Here is a 23,133-nt window from a genome sequence, read left to right as displayed (position 1 = left end):
ATCTCGGTATTTCAGCTGTAAAAATATGATCCGAGAATGACTCATTGCCACCATGGTCATTTTGACGTTCAACCCAGTCCAGGACGCTCGACCGACTCTCTAGCCATCATGATCATCCGCTCAAAGATGTATCTCGACACACTGTTCACCATGTCTCTCCTCGCCATCCCTACCTTCGCCTTTGACTGCCAGTTCACATCATCCTCCATAAAGTATGATTTGATCCCCCTCGGAGCTCTCAGGACAGCTAGCAAAGATACACCGACACAACCTACGACTTCGAAAGCACAAGCCTCGATGAGTCTCTGCTCTGAGCTAGAATGGCAGGACGGCATTGCGGATGAAGATCAGGTGAGAGAGCATTTGATGCTCAGGCCTGATGGCAATCTAGTGTCCTGAACATACTATCGTGTGTCTAACACTGGTCAATCATAAAGAGAGCGCGGATCCCAAAGAGAGAGTCACAGCTGTGGTGCCTATATGGAAGACGGATACGTCAAATGATAGGATATGGACAGAGCCGTTGGGGAGAAATGGTCAAGATGGGGTGAGAATATCCGTACAGGGGAACGACTATTCTGGGTGAGACGAAAGTCCCAGGATGCTCTAATGCTGTCTCCAAGAACGAGTCAACACCTCAATCTCACGCTGTTATGCGATGACTCGGCCACGGATCCGAATCCAACGTTCATCTCTTACTCCGGAGGCTACCTATCCCTCGAATGGGCCACTCCAGACGCTTGCCCTAGATCGGGAGATACCTATGACGATGGAGGTGAAGATAGCGGTGGGATCTCATTGTGGACCTTGATCAAGACGTTGTTCTGGCTGCTCATTATTGGACTCATCATATACTTTGCCGTCGGCGAGTCAAATCACCGGAATCCAACTTCAGTGCTGACTCTCATAGGCATATTCTACAATCACCAGCAATATTCTGCCAAAGGCTGGGACCTTTTACCGCACCGAGACTTTTGGAGGAGCGCTCCGGACATCTTACGAGATCTATTCTCCCATCTCTTTGCAAATGTGAGAGGTGGTGGTGGAGGGAGCAGGGGTGGGTACAACAGTTTGGGCTAGAACCATGCATCATGGTCTCATCTCGTCGCATAACGACCTGAGGGAGCTGCCGGCGATTCGACACTGAGCCCGCCGCCTCCCGCATCTCTGACCGTAACGAGGCCTTGAATCGTCCTTTGTAGGTCGATCCACTCGCTGTCCCGCGGAGCGACCAGCTTCTCCGCCACATCGTAGACATATAATCTGCCGTCGCTCCCGCCCAAGGCTGCTTTGCGTGATGTTGATGTCCTGTCCCAGGCGAGTTTGTTCAGGGCCTGATCACAAACCTGTGTGGATACCACCGGGACCTGAAAAAGCTCAGCGCCCACGTATCTCTCACGTAGCTCACCTCGACATCCTTGTTCAGATTCCACAGGTCAAATTTACCGGCGCCGTCGACCGTCGCAAACATCGCAGGATGATGAGGATGCCACTTGACGTCAAAGACGTAATCGTCTGACGCTTCGAACGAAGAAATCGGTGAGACACGACTGCCTCCTTTGTCCACACTCGTCGTCGTCGTCGTCCTCGCCACCGTCGCCGCCGCCGTCGCCGCCGCCGTCGCCGCCGCCGCCGCTTTGCCTCGCCACAGCTTGACTGTCCAATCGACCGAGCTGGTCAAAAACAAGTCAGAAAAATCGATCGATCCAGTGGCGGGATGAACATCCAGACCCGTCACAGGACCTGCGTGACCACGATAGATCTCATCTTGGGCCGAGTTGAGACCCGCTTTCGCCGAGGCTCGATCGTATCGGTGCACTTGATACACCGAGCCTTCTTCTGTTCCGACCCAGAATGTGGCCGTTTCGTTGTCGGGAAAATCGAGGCAGGTGATGGATACTTCATCCGTCTTGTTGTGAGAAGGGACGGTGAGGGTGAGAGCTTCCTGCCGGGTGGCGTCAGAAACGTCAGACGGGGGTACTTGCCTGAGGTTGAGCGAGCATATCTGCCAGCCAGGTGCAGACGAGTCCATCGGTACTGCTAGAGATGAGGTTGTTGGCGTTTTGCGTGCCGACAATCTTCATCGAGTAGATCGGGTACGTATGGCCAGAAGCAGATAGCGGTGTCTTGAGTACTGGTTGTTGTTTGGCTCGTGTATCCCACAGGAGTACCTGGCCGGAATAAGAACCGCCAAAGATAAGTGTCGGGTGGAAGGGGGAAAATGTCACGGATAAGACGTCAGACTAAGAGTCAGTGGCGTTCGCGGAGAGGGTTGACATACTGGAGCATGAAAGATGAATTCTGGACGTTCGAGAAGGTGTAAATTCCACACAGCTACGATTCCATCGGGATCATTCACAGCCGAGGGGTTTTTGTTGTACGACGCAACCGCGAGCTCATGAAACTATGTGTGAGCCTCGGTCAGGTGAGGGACTGACCTTTGGAGACCAATCAATGTCTGTAATGGATCGACCCACGGTCCACCTGTCGTCTGAGAATGCACAGAAGCGTTTGACCCTCTGACTCTCGTCGTCACTGCGGTGGTCAATCAACGTATCCATTAAACAAGCTCACAATGCGCCGTCAATCCCAATGGTATAATCTCGTATGTAGTCATAGCCGTCACTCAAAGCCCTCTGTACAATCTTCGTCGACTCCTCTATGAATGAGACAAAGTCGCTGTTCGAGTAGACTGCTTGCCGTTCCTCGTGTGGCATATCTGGAAGGCAAAAACCCATCAATCATCACTCAACCTCGACTGGAGGTCGTAGGTCAATCCCTAGCCCTCCCACACTCACCAGACACCACCCTGTCCTCCTCTTTCCGCTTCATTTCCCTCAACTCATTCTCTAATGCTTTCCTCTCCTCCTCCAGCCCTTCGAGTATCCGCTTTCTCATCTCATCTTCTGTTTCCCTTCCACTGCCGCCGTGATCCGCGGTGTCGGCATCCGGCCCTCCTTCGTCCGTCGATGTGCCGGTCGAAACAGACGACGTTTGGACGGCTTTGGAATAGGTCACAACGGGTCTTGCAGTCTCAAGATTAGTCCTCCTCACATCACTCCCCTCACCTTTGCTGGGAGCTCGTACAACTCTGCCGAGTGATCTATATAGTCGACAGCTTGCAACAATGGCGAAGGCAAGAGATCCCTGATAGAAGAGTCAGCTCAGTTCACTGATCCAGATATACCTGTCTACAGGGGCGAGGCTATTACTCATGCCCCTCCTGTCCACCGTGCTACCCTCATTGCTCAATCTGCTCGATCGTCCCGCCGGCGTATCCGGGACAGGAGGAGTTGGGGTCACTCGGCCGGTCTGTGCAGAGGGCAAAGGTGTATGTGATCCTGATGGAGCCCGAGAGGGGCCTGGAGGAGGATACGGCGATGTTGGTCGAGTACTGGATGAGCTACCCAGTAGTGACTCAACCAGATCGTTCACATCCTTTCGAGAAGTCGAGGCGGCCTTGAAAGCGTTAACACAAACCCCCTGCTTCAATCATTACTCACCTCGACCTGGGTCGAGGTACCTCCCGAGGCCAAGAGAGCTTTGCGTTCATCCCTCGCTCGTCGAAGTTCAGCAAGCTTTGCCTTTTTCTCTTCGATCTCTGCTCTCCGTCTGTCCGCCATGGTCGTTCGTCAGACACCGGGTCCAGGAATGATTTCAGACATTTCAGACTGAGCCTCGCCTCGCGACCGCGTTCATTATAAGGAAATCCACGTGGAAACTAGCGGGGCTCCACTTGTTTGGTCCCAAAGTTGATCGGACCAGCTCAAATGTTGCTGAATGGTTTCATGACAAGAGGACAAAGACGGTACATGTTTACGAAGGGTGTCCTACGCATCCGGGGATGGCATCACGCCCCTTCATCACCGTGACGCCACGAGAAGAGCGATATGATGGCGCCGAATGGGTTGAGACGGCTGAAGAAGCAGAAGCATTCAATCGACATGCGACAAAGGAGATTGAGGAGAGGCTGGCGAGAGAGGGTGGAGGACCCTCCAGATCGTCAGCCCATCCTCATACCGGACCGGATACCATTCAAGCGAGTCCATCACGCACACCACGGCCGCTCATTCGGATGACAGCCACCATGCCTACTGTTCCCACACCCAGCAATGCCACACCAGGGCTACCTGATCCGTCTTTGAAGCACCTCAGAACCGTCACCCTCGATACTCCAGCTCATGTCGCTTCGCCTATCGATACTCCAGCTCATGCCGCTGCGCCCATCGATACGCCCGCTGCTGCGGACCCAGCTTCACCCGTACCCATCGGGAATTCACCTTTCGCTCATATGCGCCAAAAGAAGGAATATCAGACCCTGACCAGGCTGTTTGAAAGCTTCACCAAGGATATCTCCAAGTCCGAAATCAAGAGTGAAAAGGCTGAGAGCAAGGGCAAAGGCAGATCCCGGGTGAAACCTGTTGTTGACCCTTTGGGATCACTGTTCCAAGGGCTCAGATTCTGTATCCCGCCAGAACTTGGTCCAGCGTCCAAGCACGATCAGCGATGGAGGATCGTAAGTTGGCCCCATCGTCCTGACATACTGAAGCACCAAGATCGCAAGCCTTGGTGGTCGAGTTACGCTGCAGCCCGATACTGCCATCACGCATGTCATTCACGATCGCTCCTCCCCATCAATCCTCTGTCAACAGCTCGGAATAAGATCACTGACAGACTTGCCTATCGGTTGTATATGCGTCAAGTGGGACTATGTTGCGAGATGCAAAATGGCCGTGAGTCAGCGCCAGCAATCCCAACACACTGATTCATCAAAGGGGACTATACTCCCGCCAAAGGCCTGGCTGAGCTTTCCGGAGACTACATTGACTCGCCAGGCGACGTACAGGACCACGACCGCTGGATCAACTCGCGTAAGCGACATCACTGCGTCACGAACCTCAAGCATCAATCGGTAAGTCTGGAACGACGCCGCCCAATCTAACCTTCACAGGAAACGACCTGAGACCGCCTCGGATTCCGACACAGAGTCCTCGAAACGACCTCATCGAGGACCAGGGCTCCGAACTGCGTCAGCGCTACTCAGTCGCAGTCGACGAGACCGACAGATGGATGTCGCGACCAATCACACCTTACCATCGGGACTGGGGTGGGAGGACGCGCCAGAAGGCGAGGCAGATGGGTTGGATGCATTGATTTCAGGCGTGAAAAACGGCACTGCGAGTGATGACGAGGTGGGCGTGTTGCGAGAATTTATTGACATCTTCAGGATGATAGCCCGAACCGATTAGAATCGTCGGTAGGTCGTGAGGCGAATCCCGACCGCCGGGGCGACTTGTTCAAATGCGGACAAGCTCATGATGGAAAGAGCGGTAAAGGTCCAAATGAGTGGTTGGCCAGCAAATTCGATGACATGCACACGATGTACTCAGGCATGAAGGGAAAGAATGAGTTTGCGATTCGGCAGTATCAGCAAGGTAGGGCGGTCACACCGGCGAAGGCTTAATTATCCCCAGCTGCCAGTATACTCAGACGTGAGTGGTGTCTGGTAACTATAGCTGAATATGGCAGGCACGACCGATCCCATCACCTCTGGCGCCCAGGCCATGAAGATCAAAGGAATTGGACAAAGCATTGCAGACAGAGTGAGAAGATTGTCACCCGTCTATCTTTTTGACACCGCCAGATCGACGAATTTGTCTCTGGCACCAAGGGTCGTCAGTTCTACGAGAACACCGAACAGGTCCAGATCATTGCTCAATTCCGTAAGATATACGGTGTCGGCGCGACATTCGCCACGGAGCTATATAAGCGGGGTGCTCGGAGTATAGACGATCTGAGGACGGGTGAATATGGCTTGAGCGGTGGTCAGGCGGTAGGTTGACACCCCCCCCCCCCCCTTCCACCCCCCCCCCCCCCCCCCCCCCCCACCCCCACCCCGAGTGCCTGACTCACGAGGCAAAGATTGGCGTGGAGCTGTTTGACGATCTCAACACGCGCATACCTCGCGCTGAGTGTCGCGAGATATTCGATCTGATCCGGGCGGAAACAGAATCCATCGATAAGAAAGTCTGGATCGAAATTATGGGCTCCTACAGACGAGGGCAAGAGGATTCAGGCGATGTGGATATTCTCATCACTCGACATCCGGAAGACGGGTTGACCCACGCTGGAGTCCTTCAGCGACTCGTCAGTGGATTGAGCAAACGAGGGATCATAACGCATGACGTGAGTCTCATTTCTGTTGCAAGAGCTGATCGTTACCAGCTGTCAATCCCACACGACTGGATGGCTTTGGAAGCCAAGTGGATGGGTATCTGTCGATTGCCTCCAAATGGGAAATATCGCAGACTGGGTGGGTGTGAATTACTGCACAGAACCTAAAGGCGAGATATTCTTTGTATTCCGTTTGAGCAGTGGGGAGCGGCTCTGATCTACTTCACGGGTGAGTCCAGCCGACATTCCAAGCTCATGAGCCTTCCGTAGGGAATGAAATCGTGCGTTTGACATGGTTGACCCAGACTGAACCAGTCAAGTTTAATCGAAGTATGCGTCTGTACGCCCGTAAGCGAGGGTACAGCTTGAATCAGCGGGGTTTGTCACATGGTGTCATACGGGGTAAGGACGGGCTCAAGTTTACAGAGGGTGAGGACGGCTTCAGCAGAGATGGGCTCATATAAATGTAGGTGAAATCATCGCGTCGAGGACCGAGCAGGAGATCTTTGATGTATTGGGACTTCGTTGGAGGTGAGTCCGAAACGCAAGACAATGTTGACGCACCAGACATCCACATCATCGTCGACCGTAACGGCGAGTCACGCAGACTGGGGTTACAAAGCCGCTCGACCTATGCATCGAGATGTCTACTTTTTCGCAGCGACCAATCTGGCTTCCGCTTCTTTGTAGTTGACAACATCCCAGATCGCCTTGAGGTACTGGCGGATTAGCATGTGGCAATCGTGACCCCCAACTCACGTCGGGTTTGACATTCTTGTACTGGAGGTAGAATGCGTGCTCCCAAATATCGATGCCGATGATAGGGACGTGGCCTTGGGTTTGTCAACGGAAGGCTCGGCAGAATCTGCTCACTCAAGAGAGGATCCTGATTGGCGGTGGTGATGACTTCGAGGGTCTGATTGGATTTGTTGTAACCCAACCATCCCCATCCTGAACCTTGAACGGCAGCCGTCTTGGTATTCATCTCCTTTTGTAATGCGTCAAGGGATCCGAAATCCTTGTTGATCTGTTCGAATAGGGGTCCAGAGCTAGGTGCTTTGGCTTCATGGCTACCGTGAGGAGCGAGGTTCTTCCAAAAAAGCTGAATGTCAGTGGGAGGGAGCGCTGATCAGATTCTTACCGAGTGATTGCTGTTCATCCTCATTCAGCAATATTCCCCACCCATATCATTACTCACATGTGTCCTCCACCGTTGAATTTTAGAGCAGGTTGAAGACCGATGGCTCCCTTGACATCGCCCGCCGAAGTCAACTTTTCAAGCTGCTCTTCAGCGGCATTGAGGTTGGTCACATAGGTCTGATGATGCTTGGTATGATGAAGCGTCATGATTTCCTCCGAGATGGAAGGTTCGAGGGCCTGTGGATGTCAAAACACACACAATGTTCATCTCCTCTCACATTGTAAGCATACGGCAGAGAGGGGAGTGAGTGTTTGCCCATGATGGCAGTAGAAGCAAAGGTTCGCTGACCCAATACTCGGGGAATGGTACGTAGAGCTAACATGATGAGCGAGCTTTGTCCTAAGCGGTAATGAGAGATGGGGGAAGAGGACTTCAAGGTCGAGCAGAAAGTGGTGGCTAAGGTTGATTTCACGTCATCATTTCGGCAATTCTCCGGGGGAACAATAAATGCATACAACAGTACTGCTAATGGGATACTACTTTATACCCTCCAAATCGAGCTCGGCACGGATGGGAGAGAATACTCCAGACGCTGCGGAAGTGGGAATGGTGACCCGCGCCTCATCCCAGAGACGTTCGGAACATATCTAAACTCCTCTCTAAACTTGCCATGACCCAGGTTTCTGACGATGGTGTTCCCTCGCCTTTCCCAGTGAATATCTGACGGTGGCGTCGGAGCAGGCGGGGGTAAAGGTGCCAATCCAAAAGGGCCTTGTCCCGTGGCCAATTGATCTTCCCAAGTCTTCATCCAGTCGAGCTCAGCTGCTGTCGGCGAGCAAAAATCGATAAACGTATTTCGATGAACGACGCCATTCACCTGCATCTGTTCCCATCTCGCCATCCATCGCAGTAGGGTTGTCTGCATGAACAGCCAGTTTTGAGGCTCTTTGAGTCGGCGCATCTCTTCTAAACGAGTGCTCTGCCACTGCTGAAATTTTATTCTCGATGCCAAGAGACGGTCTCCCCCGGCCGACTTGTATACCGTGTCCTCTACGCCGCTGCTCCTCCTCGGGGATCCCCGAAGAGCCTCCTCCTCCTGCGATGTGATCGTGCCGAATTTGTGTGGCCGTGTCGGAGCAGATCCAGACGAGGGCTGAGAGGATGCTGGAATGTCCTCTCCCGCTTCCCAGGCTTTCATCTCTTCGTAAGAGCACTTGACCCAACGGTCGAGATTGTCATGGCTGACGGGTCGGGTAAAGTTTAGCCTGAGCCAGACAGACTCGTACGCTGTTCGGAGTATGCGCGACGTCAAGGGCACGGCTCCAGCCCACAGATGCCTCTCGTTTCTGGTCTCGTGGCGTTCAGGTTGAGGATAAGGGGGTTCGCGAAGTGTCGGTTTGGTGATCTTGATGGGAAAAATCCGGCGCATGATGGGTGAGAGGAGTTGAAAGGTGGGTAGCTGGTGTGGACCATCGAGGATGGTCAGTCTTTTCGGGATGAGCTTGGCTAAACGACCTGGATCAGTGACTCGGAAATGTCGATCTCGGAGCCAGACATTTCCAACGCCGGCGAGTGCTCGCATTCCGACGACGATGCCTTTGTCCTCCCATCCACACGATACACCAGAGCCCTTAGGAAGATATATCGGGGGACTGAGGATGCTCCATCGTCTCTGCCACGCCGTGAGGTTCTGGGCTTTGCCCTGATGATAGGGTCTCTGTGTGCGTATTTTCACTCCCCTGTTGGGAATCTCGCGTTTCGCAGCGAGGGGTTCGAGTGCAGCAGGTATTGGAGTGCGGTCTTCGCCAAGCAGCTCATATATCTCATCCGATTGAGGTTCAGGTGGGGATGATTCGGAGACAGCCTGGGGGAGAAGGGATCAACGAAACAGGAGGTGAGCAAACTCACCCATAGGAGCTCCTTGCGCAACGGACTAGATGGGGTTTGACCGTAAGCATCTTGAATGAGTCTCAGAAGGGCATGAGGATGAGTAGCCACGGCAGCTCGCAATCGATTCAGTTCCTTGATGTAAGCAAAGGAGCAACGCTTCGACTCACTTTTTTGCATTCAGACAAGGATGTCGTCCATCCAATAGCCTCCTCGTGATGATTTCTCACTGCAAGTCGCCATACCCTGTAGGCCTCTTCAATCTCCGCTACTGACCCTACAAGATCCGGTTCAGGAGGCAATTCCTTACTCGCCGGCCGCTCAATGGCGCAAAGCTTTCGGAATCTAGGTTGAAGATAGGCCCACAGGTGTGGATCGGGAATGAGACGCAACAGCTGGAGGTAAGCCCGGTACATTTGCCATCGGGCGTTGTACACGACAACTCCATTCTCGGTACTCCATCTTGATCTGGTGTAGAACGCCCCGCGGTACGGGACGTGGTGCTTCATGTTGTATGTCCAGGGAGCAGCAGCCTCGAGCAATTAACGCAGGGAGATCTCTGAAAATTAGGGGTCTATCACGTGACCGCTTTCACACGGTCGCAGCCGCCGGCGGTCGTCCCCTAGCTCTTTTTGACGTCACCGTGAATCCCATCGGACATCATCCGTTTGACTCATGCTACGACAGACACGCATATTCACTCGACAACTATCCACTCGCACCATGTCCGGAAAAGATCAATACACTGCCTCTGCTGGCAAGTCTGTGTCCCTGTCACAGAAGCTTGACGACCTTCACGCGTTCATCAAGAAACACAAGACTGTCATGCTCGTCACTCGATCGCCTTCTGGCTCTCTTCATTCGCGAGTCATGGTGCCAGCGGACATCACCAAGGACATGAAAATCAGGTTCATCTACGACCGTGACAGCTACAAGGACAAGGAGGTGGAGAATGAGTGAGTGTTTCTTCTCCTTTTGAGGCCATCCACACGTGCTCATGTTTCAGCTCTCACGTCAATGTCGCGATCAACGGCATGGAGGGCAACGATGGATGGGCCTCCATTTCTGGCAAGGCTGGGTGAGTCCTTAGAAACCCCCTCATGAGACTAATTAATGCTCCAGTCGTGTCGAAGAAGAAGGTCTCATTGCCAAACTCTACAACCCCACGTTGAAAGCATGGTTCGGTGACAAGGGCGATGGTGTTCACACGGGAGGCCCAGAGGATCCTCGAATGGCCATCATCGAAGTCAAGCCTGATGAGATTCGACACTATCATCAGACGCGATCATCGATCGGAACCGCAGTGGATGTGGTCGCCAGTGCCATTTCTGGATCGACAGCCACTCCAGGAGAGGTCCGAACGATTACTTCGGATGAGCTTGCCAGTGTTTAAGAGAGAGAGAGAGAATGACTATGCATAAGACCGTTGAGCCAACAACGCCTTGAGCCTTGAGCCGCGAGTGCCACATCCCACATGGCAGACAGGAGCTGCCACACACACAAAAAGGCTAACCATTATTGGAAATTCCCAAAATCCTTCCCAAAGTTTCACCGCTGAGAAGGCGGAGGAAACGGGGAGGAAAGCGTCCACCACGAATTGGTCAAGATTGTCAAGAGGCGAATAGCTACTCAGCCTTGCCTCCCAAGTTTAACCATTTTAGACATCACAGCCCATATAGTCACATCGATAAGGCATCGTCGCTCCATAAGTCGTCCGTCTGAAAAGCAGAAGATCACATCGAGTGTACACCGTCCTTAAACCCCCCTGCCGTCGCCCCTATTACGGTTAAACCATTTGCCGGCAAACACCGATTATAATAATCATTCGACACATGCCCACAGAGTCCACCCAATCATGACCAAGAGCGAGACAGACAGCATCAAGGCTGCCCCGACCAAGACGTGTGACAATTGTCGGAAGCGCAAGGTGAGAAAGATCTGCATCTCCAGTTTCCGCTGACATCAGATAAAATGCGTGGAAAGTGAAGTAGGCGATAAAGATGTTTGTGAAGGATGTCGAAAGTTGGCTCTAGCGTGCACGTATGATTATGTGAAGAAGAAGCCAGGGAGGAAGAACTCGTGAGGTTCAGAACGAAGACCACCAAAGCTCATCTCACATCTCAGCTATGCGATCGCGTTGAAGGCTGCGCAGGAGCATCGATCCATGGAGCCGCCGCAGCCCAACAATGAGAGTCGACCCAATTGGTCACGGTCGAACACGAATGACACTGGACCTCATCGAAACATTCTCAACTCATCTCACGTTCACCCCTTCACGCCTTATCCGCCGCCAGACTCCGTCCGCAGTACGAATCATCAGCCACCCATCTCACCTACAGTCACTACGAATGATCGCCTCATGCCAATGTTATCCGCAGGGATGGACACATTCGAAGCGAGTCCAGGATTCATGACGCCTGGGAGACCATGGTCATCATTTGCATTCTCTCCGAGAATCAGAAATGGCTTACCAACCAACGGAGATACACATCACGACCCTCACGAGTTGAATGGGCTGGACTGGTTGGATAGTTTATTGGAAGGCACAGTCGCGGGCTCACTCGGCACCTCAGCGCCGGGTGGCCCAGAGATCGATTTCAGCAACGACGTGTCATTATCCTTTCCCAACATTTTCCCTTCAGATCAAGCTCATCTGCTTGCTCTCGAATCTCCTGAGAACCTGGCCGCGTCCACGTCTTCCAGTGGCCAGTTGATGGGGCCGAGGGCCCTCCTGGCATCAAGGAGAGAACCACAATTGGAGGACGTTGCGAGTTGGGCAAACATATCCCACTTCATCTCATTGTTCCTGCAATACCTTTACCCACTGCTACCTTTGGTTCATCGACCGACCTTTGCAGAGAATCTCGCAACGAGAAGAGATCTCAAGGATACGGATTTCAGAGCGTTGCTGCTGAGTATAGGTGAGTCTCAATCAATGGTTCTCACAGCTCATCTTGCCAGTGGCCTATGTGATCTCGCAGCTGCCTACGAGCCGTCTTGTCAGCGAGACCTTTGACATTGAGGGGTTGAAACGGCTACAACGGCGGTGCCATCGGACATGCAAGTCGCTTCAGAGGACGTATTACGGGCCGACCAACCTGACGCAAATCACTACCATCATATTGTGGGTATTGCCGCAAAGACCATCGCTGACCATCATTAGCGACACGTTCTATCTCCTCTCTATCGGACTTGGGCACACGGCCGGATCACGGCTTGGTCAAGCTGTCCAGCTCGCCTTTGCTATGGGTATGCACAGTGACGAAAAGACGAATACACTCGGTCTCGATTCAATCGAAATACAACTCCGCCGGCGAGTGTTTTGGCAGCTCTACGCGAGTGACAAGTGGGTCAGGGCTTCAAGACCTGAGCTGACATCAGGACTCGGGCCACCCCGGGAATGCCGATGCTCATCAACGACTTCCAAGGCACATGTTCGCTGCCCGAACCTATCGATGACGAATTCATCACATCTCAAGGGATGTTCCCTCAGCCTCCGGGTAGAACGTCTGTACTGGCGGGATTTGTCTGCCTTTCCAAGATCTTCAAAATCCTCTCAGAATGCTTCTTCCACCATCGTTGTCTGGCAACTGGACTCAGGACCGTCGGGATGGAATGGAGCATTGAAGCGGAAGATAAATTGCACGAGACGTTGCGCGAGATGCCCGCGGCAATTCAAGATCCAAGCGTCAGCACTGTCACGTCGATGCGCGGGGTATTTGCCATGCAGCGAGCAAATATCCTGATCACTGCGGCGATCACCAAGTTTGCACTGGTGAGTCGGACATTGAGGGTTACAAGGCTGATCTTGACAGTATGATCTCCGAGCAGCATTGCACGTGGACGAAGAGCAATTGGCAAAGGATCGCGAAGGCATAGCGAGAGAGATTCATTCGTTGTTGATGAAGTGGGTTTCCCGAGGCATCGGCATACGCTGACATGAAAAGTATCCCGGTAGAGGACCTCGCGTCGAACGGCGAGTCTGTGCGGGGTAAAGTGTTCCATATCGCATGTGCTTTGTGTGCTGCGCAAGGTACAGACAATCAGTCAAGTCAGGATCTCATCAAAGACTGGTGTAACATGGTGAGAGAGCTCCAATTTGTGTGTGATGTTACGCTGAACCATCCACAGTTCTCCGCTATCAGTTATGTTCAGATGCCACCGCCGCCTCCTGGCGCCCCGGCGCTCGACAGTCGAGCCAATACCCCGCCCCACGACGACCCTCCGGAGAATATCGGTTCAGTTCAGACTGACAAGGGGATAGCATCAGTAGGGTCAACGACACATGTACCAGGATCAACATAATGTATGTACTCTGTACCATTTTCGGGACTACAACATCTTCGACAGCTTGTACATGACCCCCCGCGTCGCGCTCTCGCTGTAGCTGTGCCTTCAGTCGCCTAACTCTGGGCGCAGTCGGGCCTTGAAGGCCTCCCACTTGTCGGTTGCTCTGATCTTCAACAGTATTGAGACGCGCAACAACATCTCCCACCATCCTCGCCAGGTATTATACCTTCTCTCTCGCCACCAGCGTCGTGTCCAACTCGCTTCGCGTTCGCGGATGGCCTCTTCTCGAGCTTTGCGTCGGTCTTCCGAGTTGACCTCTAGAATTTGCGTTTCCACATAGACTAGCATACGATGAGTCTGTCGCTTGACCCAGCCGTACACTTGAAAGAGAGTTCGGATCGTCCCAATGAGGACGAATGCGATGATGACGACTTGATTGATAGACCGACCCTCTGTTCGACGCCTAAAGTTGCGAAAGAAGCCGATCCCACGGAAAGAATTGATAATTTGTAGTGGACCAAAGAGACTGAATGAAATCAACATGGAGAGGAAGGAAAAGCTACCCATGACGGCTAGACCGAGGAGGAAACGGATACCCAGCCAGAAGAAGGCCTCTTCGACAGGATCCGGGATCATGTCGAAAATGACAGATTGTGTATGGGCGAATTGGATAGCGAGAGCGGTAAACATTTGAATCGAGCCGAGGACAATGTCATAGATGAGGGTTCCACCTCCTCCGACAATGATGACCGTGCTGTCGTTGACCCAGTAATCGTCCTCATCTTTATTAAAGTCAAAAACGTTGGAGACAGGTGTGCGGGCGGTGAAGATCTTCTCTCGAATCGAGGGCAAGGTATGAAGTCCGAAATGGAGGAGTGCCCCGTTCAGAATGGTCAGGATCGTGAACAAGATCGTAGTGAGGATGAACAGGACAGGACGGGATGTCGCAAGGCCAGAGACAAGGGTCCCTACTAGGGTCAGGTGTTGGACGGTCAAGGTCAGACTCACGTCTGAGACGGTACTGATGGTGACATTGAGGGCATTCTGGGCGGCGGTCAGATAGGGTATCATAGGGACTGGCTCACCAAGAAAGGCTTTCTGCCATATCGTCAGTCAATGGTTTCCTCGCTCGTAGCACTCACGGCATTGCTTCCAGTGCCCCTCCACGCATTGATGCAATTGACTGGGTTCAGCTGCCATTTGCTCACCACAACCTACCATGGACATACTTTTGCGGATCAGCATGGCTTTACAGGCGCGCGCAGTCGATGACTCACTCGCATGCTGCCTGTACATAGACATGGGGAGATGAGTTTTCCAGACGTTGGTTCATCGTCCACGCCAGCGAAGCAGATTCTACATTGGCGGTCTTCCGAAGGAGAAGGGACATCATCGTCATCGGCATCGATGGAATGAAGCGGTTCATCCTGGTCGTCCTGGTCGTCCTCATCGTCAAGCGACCGAAGAGGGGCATCTGGTTCAGACTTTGGTTTTGTCCTTGTCCATGGTGCCGGTATGAAGTCCTCCGGCCCATCTATAGGAGTGGAGGGGATGGACGCATCGACTTCTGCTTCGTCCTCCTCCCAGTGATGATCAGACGAGCTTGGCACGGGAGGTGACCAGGATGACGAGACGGCCGACATGAGTCATGTACCGAGGACGAGGCCAGGTGTGTGACCTGACAGTGGACAGACTGAAGAAGCACTTGCAAACTTGCACAGATGGTTGACAACACGAGACCACCACACAGAGGCAACGATGGAAGGACGTGGAACGGAGCGGTCCGGTTGATAATGGTGCCGGTCATTGGCCGACGGTCATGGGGCACCAGCCAGTTTTCGATAGATGTATTGCTTCAGGTACAAATCTATGCATGAATAGTAGCAGATAGCAGTCTCCAGAGATATAGTATGGTACAGCTCTTACAGCGGACTTTGCTCGTGCATTGGATTGCATCACAGAGAACCAGACCGCAGAGCGCGTCTCTCAAAGCTGTGTCGTCATGTCTATGTTTATGACATCTTTCTACCGAAAGCTCGTGTCACAACATTCCTTGCGCTGCACTTTACTCTGACATGAACGCTACGACTATCGAGCAAACCAATGCAGAGGTCAGGGAAGAGGTCTCGTGGTATCTTCTCGGCAATCTTGCTGCCCTCATATCCGTCTCGTACGGAAGTCACTTTGCCCTAAGAGTGAGCGCGAACCAGTTCGTGTTCAGCTGATTTCTCTCAGCGATGGATCACCGTACAATCTCTTTCGCCTCCACTTCCGAAAGAACCCAAGGTGGAGTCTACGCCTCCTCCGCCCGCGATCCAGGGCTGGCGATGATTCTTCACCCTACATATGGCCAAAGGTGTTGGGATGATGTTCGCTCAGATGGGTGTCTGGATAGGCGTGCTGAAGTACGGCGCAGCATGGTTTGTGGACGGCTTCTATAGCGCTTTCGAATTTTGGATCTTCTACTCGGTCTATAGCGAAGTATGTCTGCCGATTGGGCTAGATGGGCTAGCTGACCTTCCCGAGCAGGTCGTGATGATTTTCTGGCCCTTTCCATCTCTCCTCAAATACGTCCATTCGAGCGAATCAAAGGCTATCGTTCTGGAGTACAGTACAAATGTCGGCAGTCCGCTCCATCCCAAGATTGCAGGGGGGATATTGGCGGCGCTCGTCCTGGGTGCGAGCGCAAAATATGGGATGACAGCTGTGCCGTTCATTATCGGTTCATACACTCTTATGGGTTTTACAGCCATTGAGCCTCACCGCATGACGGTAAAAGTGTATATCAAGCTTGTCCATGGCCTTCTGGTGAGTGTCAATATGTGATATCCACAGCTGATCAGCAGGCCCTTGTGGCAGGTCTGACGGGTTTGATCCTAGGGATCATAGCACTCAGCGGCAGAGGCAATGGACCACTTTTTGAGGCACGTCACGAGCCTAGTCCATGGCTGGACAAATTAATGGTTGCCCCGATGATCGCCGTACCATGTGCGATTGGGGGGATCTTGGTAAGTCTTCAATTCGGCTCTCACTGATAATAGGTCGCTATGGCATTGCGCTATGACTATGGCAATAGTGTTCGGTTGACTGAAAAAGGAGAACCGGGGGAAAAGATGGAGCTCGTTCGGAGCTCGCCAGCGTTCAAGAAGCCAATGTTCAAGGCGGCAATGATTGGACTGGCCGTCTCCACGTCTTCAAGCATTATTCTCCACTACTATTTCCCGACGTTTATCGACCGTCCCTTGACTATGCTGTACTCTGTGCCTCCTCTGGTCACAGCGAGCACATTCATCCAAGCTTGGAGGGACGGAGCGGTGGACAAGTGGTGGGGATACGAAGAAACATGGTGAGTATATGGGATAGGCCATTCTGAAGCCTAGGTGGTGGACGACCAACGAAGAAGGTCCTATGGCCCAAGCAGGCTTGAATGAGAAGGCGGAAATGGAGGAATAGATGCCATTGTGCAACGGTGAAGAAGTATGACATGGGTTTGACTACAGTGGGATATCTGCAGCCGCAGAGCAATGTGATTCGTTTCAGTGTACTAAATAAGGCTTGCTGCATGGGAATTGGTACGAGAAGATGCTACACACGGCCCTGAGATGCCTGACCCTCCTGCTTTCATTCATACCTTCTGCCACATATAACGTTCAAAACCACGTCATGTTCCTTATCTGGCGCCCCACACCATTTTCAAACCGCCTCGCCGCACCGCATGTTCAATGACCTTCTGTACTCTTCCATCCACATAAGACTTATTCCCCTTCAGCATGCCCATCACCAACCCTTGGAACTCATCTGGGCCGGAAATTCCTCCTCCACCGTCTTCTCGACCCACAGCATATGGTTCATCCGCAAATCGCGGTCCACCACCTATCCCACCTTCTCGCCCAACTCAGTACTCATCCCTCAGCGACTTGACTCGCGGTACAGCTCAAGCTCATACCGAATATCAATACTCTCCACAGCCAGAGTCCATGGGATACCGACCTCGACCAGAGCAACAATCGTCCTACGGTGCATCCGGTAGACAGATGCCGCCGCTACCCAGTAACTACGGACGAGAAATCCCCCCTGTTCCACCGAGACATGCGCCTGTGGGAGAGAGTGAGCTCGTCGTTGTCGAATCCATCGCTAACGTTCAGCTCGACCTGCGGCTGCTCCAGTTCAATCTGGATGGAGAGGTGCCGCCGCTACCGCTGGATCCTATGTCCCGCCCAGTGTCAGCGCCACGGCCTCCAGTGTAGCGGATCGAGCTCGAGACGGATTCGATAGCGTCTTCACGAACGAACGTAAAGGACAAGTGAGCGAAGAGCATCTGAGGCGGGAGCTGACGATAGGTGATGTCTGGCGTCGGCAAGGCAGCCGCTGGCGCCGCAAAGCTTACTGGGAAAGCTGCTTGGTCTATTGGCAAGTTTGCAGCGAAATGAAACGTGCTATATCTGTATGTACGATGAAATGATGTAAGGCTCAGGGCTATTGCCAGATTGTCTTGGCTCGTATCGACCATCCCGGTGCACCTTGCTCCCTTTGGAGCTCGATCTCTCCTCTCAGACACGCCGTCAGCCACCTATCGCATGTTGCTCGTTTGTTCCTCCTCACTTGCATCTCCGAGTCCTGATCGTGATCGGTAAGGGCGAGGGAATATTCGCACGACGGTCCGCCAACAGCTAGCATGGCACTGGCAAGTTGGCGCATATTCAGAGGGGGAAGGGTGTTGTCATCATCAATGGTCCAGTGAAAGCGGATGGTAAATACTTTGAGATTGAGCGGAAGCCCCTTGTGCACTGGGATGAGATCCTCGGGAGGCGTCTGGGGCGAAGTGAACGCTGACCCAGGAGCAATCGCCACTCCAGGCACTAGCTGAGGCACCTTGACCGTCAAGTCCAGCCATTTTATGCCGTAGAAGAATGCCCAGTCAAATTCGCACAGGAGCTGCTTCAATGATACCTCTGCTTCAAAGTTGGGATGCATTCTGAGGTCGAGGAATTGAAGACTTCCCATTGTTGACAGAGCGAACTGCTTGAGGTGTTGTATCTCATAGCTATGGGTGAATATGGTGTATTCGCAAGTCGGGAGACCAGCTTGCGACTTTGCCCGGTGGTACTTTGCGACTGCGTCGAGAGTCACTGGCGCACATACTTTGAGGCTGGAAATGGACGCCGCTAGATTCCCTTGTAGATTGACAAGTGCTGAATCGACATTGAACTTCTTCAGGCCCCTCCAAGATGCCTTTTCAAATGCTTGATCCAGGATACCCAACTTGTACTGCACTTGAACCTTCCAGCCGGGAAAATGCTTGGCGATTTGACGTTCAGATGCTGGAATATTGAGTCCTGGGATAGCTCGATTCCGTTCAAGTGTGATTTGAATCTTTGGGCGGACCCCTTGGCCCGTGACCTTGAACGTCGCCCACTCGGTCAGTACAGTGTGAGCACTGGGAAACGTTTTGAGCAAATCCGGGATTCTATCGAAAGCTTGATCACAATGTCTTGCCTCGCGCAGGTTCAGAGTCTGAACAGCCATATTATATGTTAGAAGGCGACTCTGGGAGTCAGAAGTGCGTCATGTCCAGGTCCTGACTCACGCTTGAGCTCCCCAGAGCTGCGAGCTGGAAAAAGCAGTTAGGCTCGATCGTCTTCCATAGCTCTGCAACGACCACACAAAACGAGGCCTTGTCCAATGGCAGCATGGTGGCCAACGTCGACATGTCGCAGAACTGGAGCAGTCGCTGACGCGCCTCACTCGACCAGACACGTTCAGCCAAGGCTTCAAGTTTGGTTTGGAGCAATGGATACTCCATGCTATTGTCAGTGGGGACAGAGTACCTCTGAAAATGAGATCTGGGCATGGAGAGAGGGGTAGAGAGAATGTCAAAGAAGGAAAGTGAAGATTTGGTCAGTGTCGCCCTTACATGTCAAGGATGCGACGATCAGTGCGTCAAGACCGGATCGATGCATGTTGAGCACCTCGCGCAAGTTAGAATGTATCGTCAAAGATACGAAGAAGGTGCATGCAATGGCCAAAGGTTCACGCTCGTGGTAGAGTTGTAGCTCAAAAGATCCGGTAACCCCCCACGGTGGAGATGTTCTTTCGGGGATGACGGAATTTTCCATTTGTTGATCTGCAGCCAGACTGACTGACCTCTTGATCCTTTTGACATATTCCACTTAGAGTTCCGCTCACATATCATTCGTCCTTTGACTGGAGTCGCGCTGGGGAAACTTGGGAAACAATAACAACCATGGCGACCAAGGTCGCGCAGAAACGAGTGAGTCGGGACAAAGCATGAGCTGAGCATCACTGATGTCCCTCCAGCTCCAAAAGGTAGTTTGAGCTCTTGGCTCCCCGCTCACTCATATATCAGGAGTATCTGTCGATGCAAAAGTCTCCACCACCGTTCATATGGGCTTGTCCTGAGGAGAAGAACATTCTGGATTGTGAGTTTGCAAGCAATTGACTCGAGCTGATATCGCAGGGCACTTCATCATAGTATGTCTATCTCTCTGTCCTCTCCGCCGCTGAACTCTCCTTTAAGCGAGGACCACCTGACTCGCCGTATGAAGGAGGCGAATACCATGGTCTCATCTGGTTCCCTTCAGACTATCGTAAGAAACCTTGGATATCGGCTTTGCTGACTCTCAGCATTCAAACCTCCAGATGTCAAGCTGTTCACCCCGTCGGGAAGATTCGACCCAGGTCACAAGATCTGCATGAGCATGACATCTTAGTGAGTTCGTAACGTGAATGCGGATGTTGACTCTGCAGCCATCCCAGCACGTAGGTTTGGAAATGAGAGCATCACTGAAGACAGATGGAACGCAGCGTGGTCCGTCGCCACCATCCTGACGGGTCTTCTCAGTTTCATGTTATCGGACGAGTGAGCATGATCCTCGATTCCACATGGCTGACCGCAAGAATCACCGCCGGTGCCGCCAAGACGACCGTTGAGCAGAAGAAGGCTCTTGCCAAACAGTCTCACGCATTCAATCTGAATAACAAAAAGTTCAGAGTAGGTCCTGCTATAAATGGAACCCCTCACTGACTGGCCAGGAAATCTTCCCCACCTATGCTACACCCGAAATGACAGACCTTCCTGACATGGGCAAGGCTCCAGGCTCGAGTTCCGTAGGTTGTCCCTTCGAGTCCACTCATAACGACAGACGAAAGGCGTGAGCGCTCCTCAGCCCACACCGGAGACACCTCCGCCGCCACCACCACCCGTGGTGGTCAATCACGCTCACGGTCGATGGATACCAAGCTGGCGATGGATAGTGGCCGTTGTGGTTCTCGCCATCGTCGGAAGATTATCAACGTTTGCAGGTTTATAGTTGTATATGCATTTAGACTTGACGCCCAATGTTGACACCATATCGCCCTCTTGCCCTTTCAATCTCCGTCTTGGTCCTCATTCCGTGACCCTTGTTCTCCACCTTTCCAGCAGTTGAAAATCCACTTCCGAATCCAGGCGGATTGGCCTAAGAGTCAGCTATGAGTTGAGGATCATCGCTCACCCCTCCGTGCAGCATTTGAATCACACATTTCGTCACGTTGACCAAATGAGTTGACCCAACGATCATCGCCGAAGCGTCCTTGATCCCACACATGCTCAAAACCTTGTGCACTGAATGCGGCACGAATAAGCCGAACCCTAAGAGAGTCAGCGGCCATGGACTGAGGTGCGACTCACCTGGCGGCCTCGCCCTCAGATGCACCACGCTAGACTCAAACTTTCCCCTTAACTCTTTGCCCGAACCCCACAACGTCCTGTTTTCATAACGATCGACATAATCCATATTCTTGCAGGCTGTTCCATTAGCACAGCAAAGTCGTCTGCCCTTCACGTACCTTGATAGAACGCCTTGTCCACCGCTGCAGGTCCACTCTTTGCCGCGCCTCGCCCGAGTCCTACCAACCCCTTGTTTGGATCTCCGACCAACATCCAAGCGACCATCCCTCGCATTCTGCCCTTCTTAGTCATATGCGACACCCTCTGCTGCTTGATGAGCATTCGACGCAGGTCATTCAATTCCTTGACCTCCAAGCCCGTCATGGCAGCGAGAATTTTTTGATTTTTCTCGCGATGATCTCCTCCAACAGTATCCTTTGGGAGATCCTTGGCCGCTGTAGGCTTCCAAAGAGGATACGGAAAGTTGACAAAGTTGACAGTGGGATACTCGCCATTGTTCGGTCTGAATTTGCCAGGAAAGTTGGGTGGACGAGGGATAGGGAAAAAGGGAAGGATAGGAGGGCGAGAAGATTCGACTTCGGCAGGAGTTGCAGAAGAAGACGACGCCGACGACGACGACGATGATGATGTCGAGGGGGTAGAGGAAGATGAGGACGCAACAGGGGCAGCATGTTGTGCTGAAGGAGCTGTGGACAGAGCGCGCGTGCCCGCCAGCTGTCGTAGCGCCCCACGAGACAGTCTCATGGTGGGTAAGTTGTAGGTAGAGAAAGAGACTGAATGGACATTTTTGTCACGAGTGATTTCATTAAAAAAAAAGAAGTGGCATACAGTCTACAGCATCCATCTCGACCATTCGTTTCTGAGTCTGTACAAACGGTACATAGCTTCTAACTCGGGGGGCGACCACGCGGAGATCATTCTGGGATCAATACCAAGCGCTGCTGCTGGCTTGTCCTGCATCTCAGACAGTCGCGAGCCCAGCGGCACCACTCGAGACGTCTTGAATGTGCCGTCTGTGCCACGAGCCGATGTATCGATTCGCAGCTCAGCTGTAGAGTAGACAGCTCGAACTTTGCAGTTACCCAGAGTGTACTGAAGAATGACATCCGGAGGCGAGGAACACGTTATCGTCAGACATCCAAAATCTGTCCACATTTTGACCTGTAGTCAGCGACGTTGGACAGGCAACTCACCCTAGGCGTCTGCCGCTTGAATCGCTCCACAATCTCAGCAACGGTGGTCCAATGAGCTGCGTCCTCGCTGGTGAGATGCTGTAACTCAATCTCTTTACCCAGAGTCCACGAAGCCTTCCGATGGTACATAGCTAGTCTTGTTCCATGGTGTGAGATCCGGATCTCCCGGTTTGGACTGAGTCGAATCGTGATCTCGATGGCTGAACCAGGTGAATGGATCGTGATAGTCTCGTCTCGTCGACCAAGGAGATATACAGGGCCTGCTGTGGGCGGTAGTGGATGTGCGAGGATAGGCAGGTATATTCTTGCCGGAGGGTTATCTGGTGGTGACGCCGGTATGTGTGGTATCGCTCGCAAGGGGATACGGCTGGGAGCCTTACGGGGTCCATCTGGCTGATCTGTGACTCTCCGCAGCTGCGTGATGCTCTGACGAGAGCCCTCCGTAGCCTTGCACTCGTTACCATTCGATTTCCTCCTGGGCCCGTTCGCACTCGATGCTCCGTTCAACCCTCGATCGCCGGGGCTTATCTCATCCAACACCACCCGTCTCCTCTCCCGCCACCCCTTCTCGAGCGCTCTCAACCTCTCCGGCGTCTCATGCTCGGTCAGTCCACTGAAAGTCTCCACAGGTCGGATACGAGTCCTCACCCTGCTCATGATGATGGGTTGATCAAACAGGTAATCGTCTGTGTCGGTGTTAAGATTCTCTGCGCCACGTGACAAATTATCGCCGACCGCTTCCGGTTTAAACCTGTTAA

The 23,133-nt window shown here is 52.8% G+C and overlaps 14 protein-coding genes across 14 annotated transcripts; 7 read left to right on the top strand and 7 right to left on the bottom strand.

Annotated features, from left to right (window-relative positions):
- Positions 1-34: 34 nt before the first annotated feature.
- Positions 35-1,073, top strand: BD324DRAFT_679860 (autophagy-related protein 27; the record flags this gene model as incomplete). Its single annotated transcript, XM_022019055.1, has 4 exons — positions 35-351; positions 392-582; positions 624-865; positions 911-1,073. Coding segments are annotated over 4 exons (911 nt in total), but the record flags the coding sequence as incomplete, so codon positions are not given.
- Positions 1,074-1,097: 24 nt separating this feature from the next.
- BD324DRAFT_641440 (WD40-repeat-containing domain protein) lies at positions 1,098-3,623 on the bottom strand (the record flags this gene model as incomplete). The annotated part of the gene is made up of 10 exons (XM_022017420.1): positions 1,098-1,367; positions 1,409-1,945; positions 1,986-2,243; positions 2,282-2,404; positions 2,439-2,535; positions 2,575-2,719; positions 2,799-3,033; positions 3,069-3,147; positions 3,188-3,459; positions 3,504-3,623. 10 exons carry the CDS (start codon positions 3,621-3,623, stop codon positions 1,098-1,100), a joined length of 2,136 nt encoding a protein of 711 aa, XP_021873257.1.
- Positions 3,624-4,075: 452 nt separating this feature from the next.
- BD324DRAFT_577128 (hypothetical protein) lies at positions 4,076-6,766 on the top strand (the record flags this gene model as incomplete). The annotated part of the gene is made up of 14 exons (XM_022013242.1): positions 4,076-4,516; positions 4,557-4,733; positions 4,776-4,912; positions 4,952-5,200; positions 5,236-5,443; positions 5,517-5,603; positions 5,645-5,833; positions 5,923-6,186; positions 6,226-6,313; positions 6,350-6,403; positions 6,445-6,455; positions 6,495-6,603; positions 6,645-6,705; positions 6,742-6,766. 14 exons carry the CDS (start codon positions 4,076-4,078, stop codon positions 6,764-6,766), a joined length of 2,100 nt encoding a protein of 699 aa, XP_021873256.1.
- Positions 6,767-6,821: 55 nt separating this feature from the next.
- Positions 6,822-7,634, bottom strand: BD324DRAFT_576715 (manganese superoxide dismutase; the record flags this gene model as incomplete). The annotated part of the gene is made up of 6 exons (XM_022013208.1): positions 6,822-6,893; positions 6,934-7,007; positions 7,048-7,276; positions 7,316-7,325; positions 7,373-7,551; positions 7,593-7,634. 6 exons carry the CDS (start codon positions 7,632-7,634, stop codon positions 6,822-6,824), a joined length of 606 nt encoding a protein of 201 aa, XP_021873255.1.
- Positions 7,635-7,797: 163 nt separating this feature from the next.
- On the bottom strand, positions 7,798-9,961 carry BD324DRAFT_328804 (hypothetical protein). The gene is made up of 4 exons (XM_022012504.1): positions 9,373-9,961; positions 9,224-9,337; positions 8,193-9,179; positions 7,798-8,140 (listed from the first exon to the last, which is right to left on the bottom strand). Exons 1-4 carry the CDS (start codon positions 9,709-9,711, stop codon positions 8,120-8,122), a joined length of 1,461 nt encoding a protein of 486 aa, XP_021873254.1. The 5' UTR covers positions 9,712-9,961; the 3' UTR covers positions 7,798-8,119.
- Positions 9,734-10,637, top strand: BD324DRAFT_619499 (hypothetical protein). The gene is made up of 4 exons (XM_022015180.1): positions 9,734-9,845; positions 9,890-10,158; positions 10,209-10,280; positions 10,325-10,637. Exons 2-4 carry the CDS (start codon positions 9,926-9,928, stop codon positions 10,593-10,595), a joined length of 576 nt encoding a protein of 191 aa, XP_021873253.1. The 5' UTR covers positions 9,734-9,845; positions 9,890-9,925; the 3' UTR covers positions 10,596-10,637.
- A 116-nt stretch (positions 10,638-10,753) lies between these two features.
- Positions 10,754-13,510, top strand: BD324DRAFT_619497 (fungal-specific transcription factor domain-domain-containing protein; the record flags this gene model as incomplete). The annotated part of the gene is made up of 9 exons (XM_022015179.1): positions 10,754-11,129; positions 11,169-11,281; positions 11,327-12,123; positions 12,164-12,326; positions 12,366-12,548; positions 12,584-12,977; positions 13,018-13,109; positions 13,150-13,285; positions 13,334-13,510. Exons 1-9 carry the CDS (start codon positions 11,058-11,060, stop codon positions 13,505-13,507), a joined length of 2,124 nt encoding a protein of 707 aa, XP_021873252.1. The 5' UTR covers positions 10,754-11,057.
- BD324DRAFT_619492 (hypothetical protein) lies at positions 13,511-15,383 on the bottom strand. Its single transcript, XM_022015178.1, has 6 exons — positions 14,770-15,383; positions 14,711-14,720; positions 14,635-14,675; positions 14,578-14,590; positions 14,501-14,536; positions 13,511-14,460 (listed from the first exon to the last, which is right to left on the bottom strand). The coding sequence occupies exons 1-6, from the start codon at positions 15,133-15,135 to the stop codon at positions 13,598-13,600; spliced, it is 1,329 nt and encodes a 442-aa protein (XP_021873251.1). The 5' UTR covers positions 15,136-15,383; the 3' UTR covers positions 13,511-13,597.
- On the top strand, positions 15,382-17,074 carry BD324DRAFT_619481 (hypothetical protein). Its single transcript, XM_022015177.1, has 4 exons — positions 15,382-15,973; positions 16,022-16,300; positions 16,339-16,500; positions 16,534-17,074. The coding sequence occupies exons 1-4, from the start codon at positions 15,839-15,841 to the stop codon at positions 16,840-16,842; spliced, it is 885 nt and encodes a 294-aa protein (XP_021873250.1). The 5' UTR covers positions 15,382-15,838; the 3' UTR covers positions 16,843-17,074.
- A 188-nt stretch (positions 17,075-17,262) lies between these two features.
- On the top strand, positions 17,263-17,922 carry BD324DRAFT_649461 (hypothetical protein; the record flags this gene model as incomplete). The annotated part of the gene is made up of 3 exons (XM_022017993.1): positions 17,263-17,599; positions 17,638-17,795; positions 17,833-17,922. The coding sequence occupies 3 exons, from the start codon at positions 17,263-17,265 to the stop codon at positions 17,920-17,922; spliced, it is 585 nt and encodes a 194-aa protein (XP_021873249.1).
- On the bottom strand, positions 17,834-19,538 carry BD324DRAFT_328573 (hypothetical protein). The gene is made up of 3 exons (XM_022012503.1): positions 19,080-19,538; positions 18,095-19,039; positions 17,834-18,039 (listed from the first exon to the last, which is right to left on the bottom strand). The coding sequence occupies exons 1-3, from the start codon at positions 19,341-19,343 to the stop codon at positions 17,929-17,931; spliced, it is 1,320 nt and encodes a 439-aa protein (XP_021873248.1). The 5' UTR covers positions 19,344-19,538; the 3' UTR covers positions 17,834-17,928.
- Positions 19,514-20,851, top strand: BD324DRAFT_619471 (ubiquitin-conjugating enzyme/RWD-like protein). Its single transcript, XM_022015176.1, has 11 exons — positions 19,514-19,763; positions 19,811-19,819; positions 19,860-19,932; positions 19,971-19,984; positions 20,031-20,100; positions 20,138-20,222; positions 20,261-20,272; positions 20,307-20,372; positions 20,411-20,504; positions 20,546-20,620; positions 20,656-20,851. The coding sequence occupies exons 1-11, from the start codon at positions 19,737-19,739 to the stop codon at positions 20,821-20,823; spliced, it is 693 nt and encodes a 230-aa protein (XP_021873247.1). The 5' UTR covers positions 19,514-19,736; the 3' UTR covers positions 20,824-20,851.
- BD324DRAFT_576679 (hypothetical protein) lies at positions 20,836-21,926 on the bottom strand (the record flags this gene model as incomplete). Its single annotated transcript, XM_022013203.1, has 4 exons — positions 20,836-20,970; positions 21,007-21,143; positions 21,183-21,299; positions 21,341-21,926. The coding sequence occupies 4 exons, from the start codon at positions 21,924-21,926 to the stop codon at positions 20,836-20,838; spliced, it is 975 nt and encodes a 324-aa protein (XP_021873246.1).
- Positions 21,927-21,971: 45 nt separating this feature from the next.
- BD324DRAFT_619466 (hypothetical protein) lies at positions 21,972-23,034 on the bottom strand (the record flags this gene model as incomplete). The annotated part of the gene is made up of 2 exons (XM_022015175.1): positions 21,972-22,343; positions 22,376-23,034. Coding segments are annotated over 2 exons (989 nt in total), but the record flags the coding sequence as incomplete, so codon positions are not given.
- Between the last annotated feature and the right edge of the window lie 99 nt (positions 23,035-23,133).

Source organism: Kockovaella imperatae (genome assembly GCF_002102565.1).
Source record: "Kockovaella imperatae strain NRRL Y-17943 chromosome Unknown BD324scaffold_3, whole genome shotgun sequence".
Classification (NCBI taxonomy): domain Eukaryota; kingdom Fungi; phylum Basidiomycota; class Tremellomycetes; order Tremellales; family Cuniculitremaceae; genus Kockovaella; species Kockovaella imperatae.
Note: the sequence above shows the minus strand (reverse complement) of the source record. Positions and strands in the feature narration are given on the sequence as shown.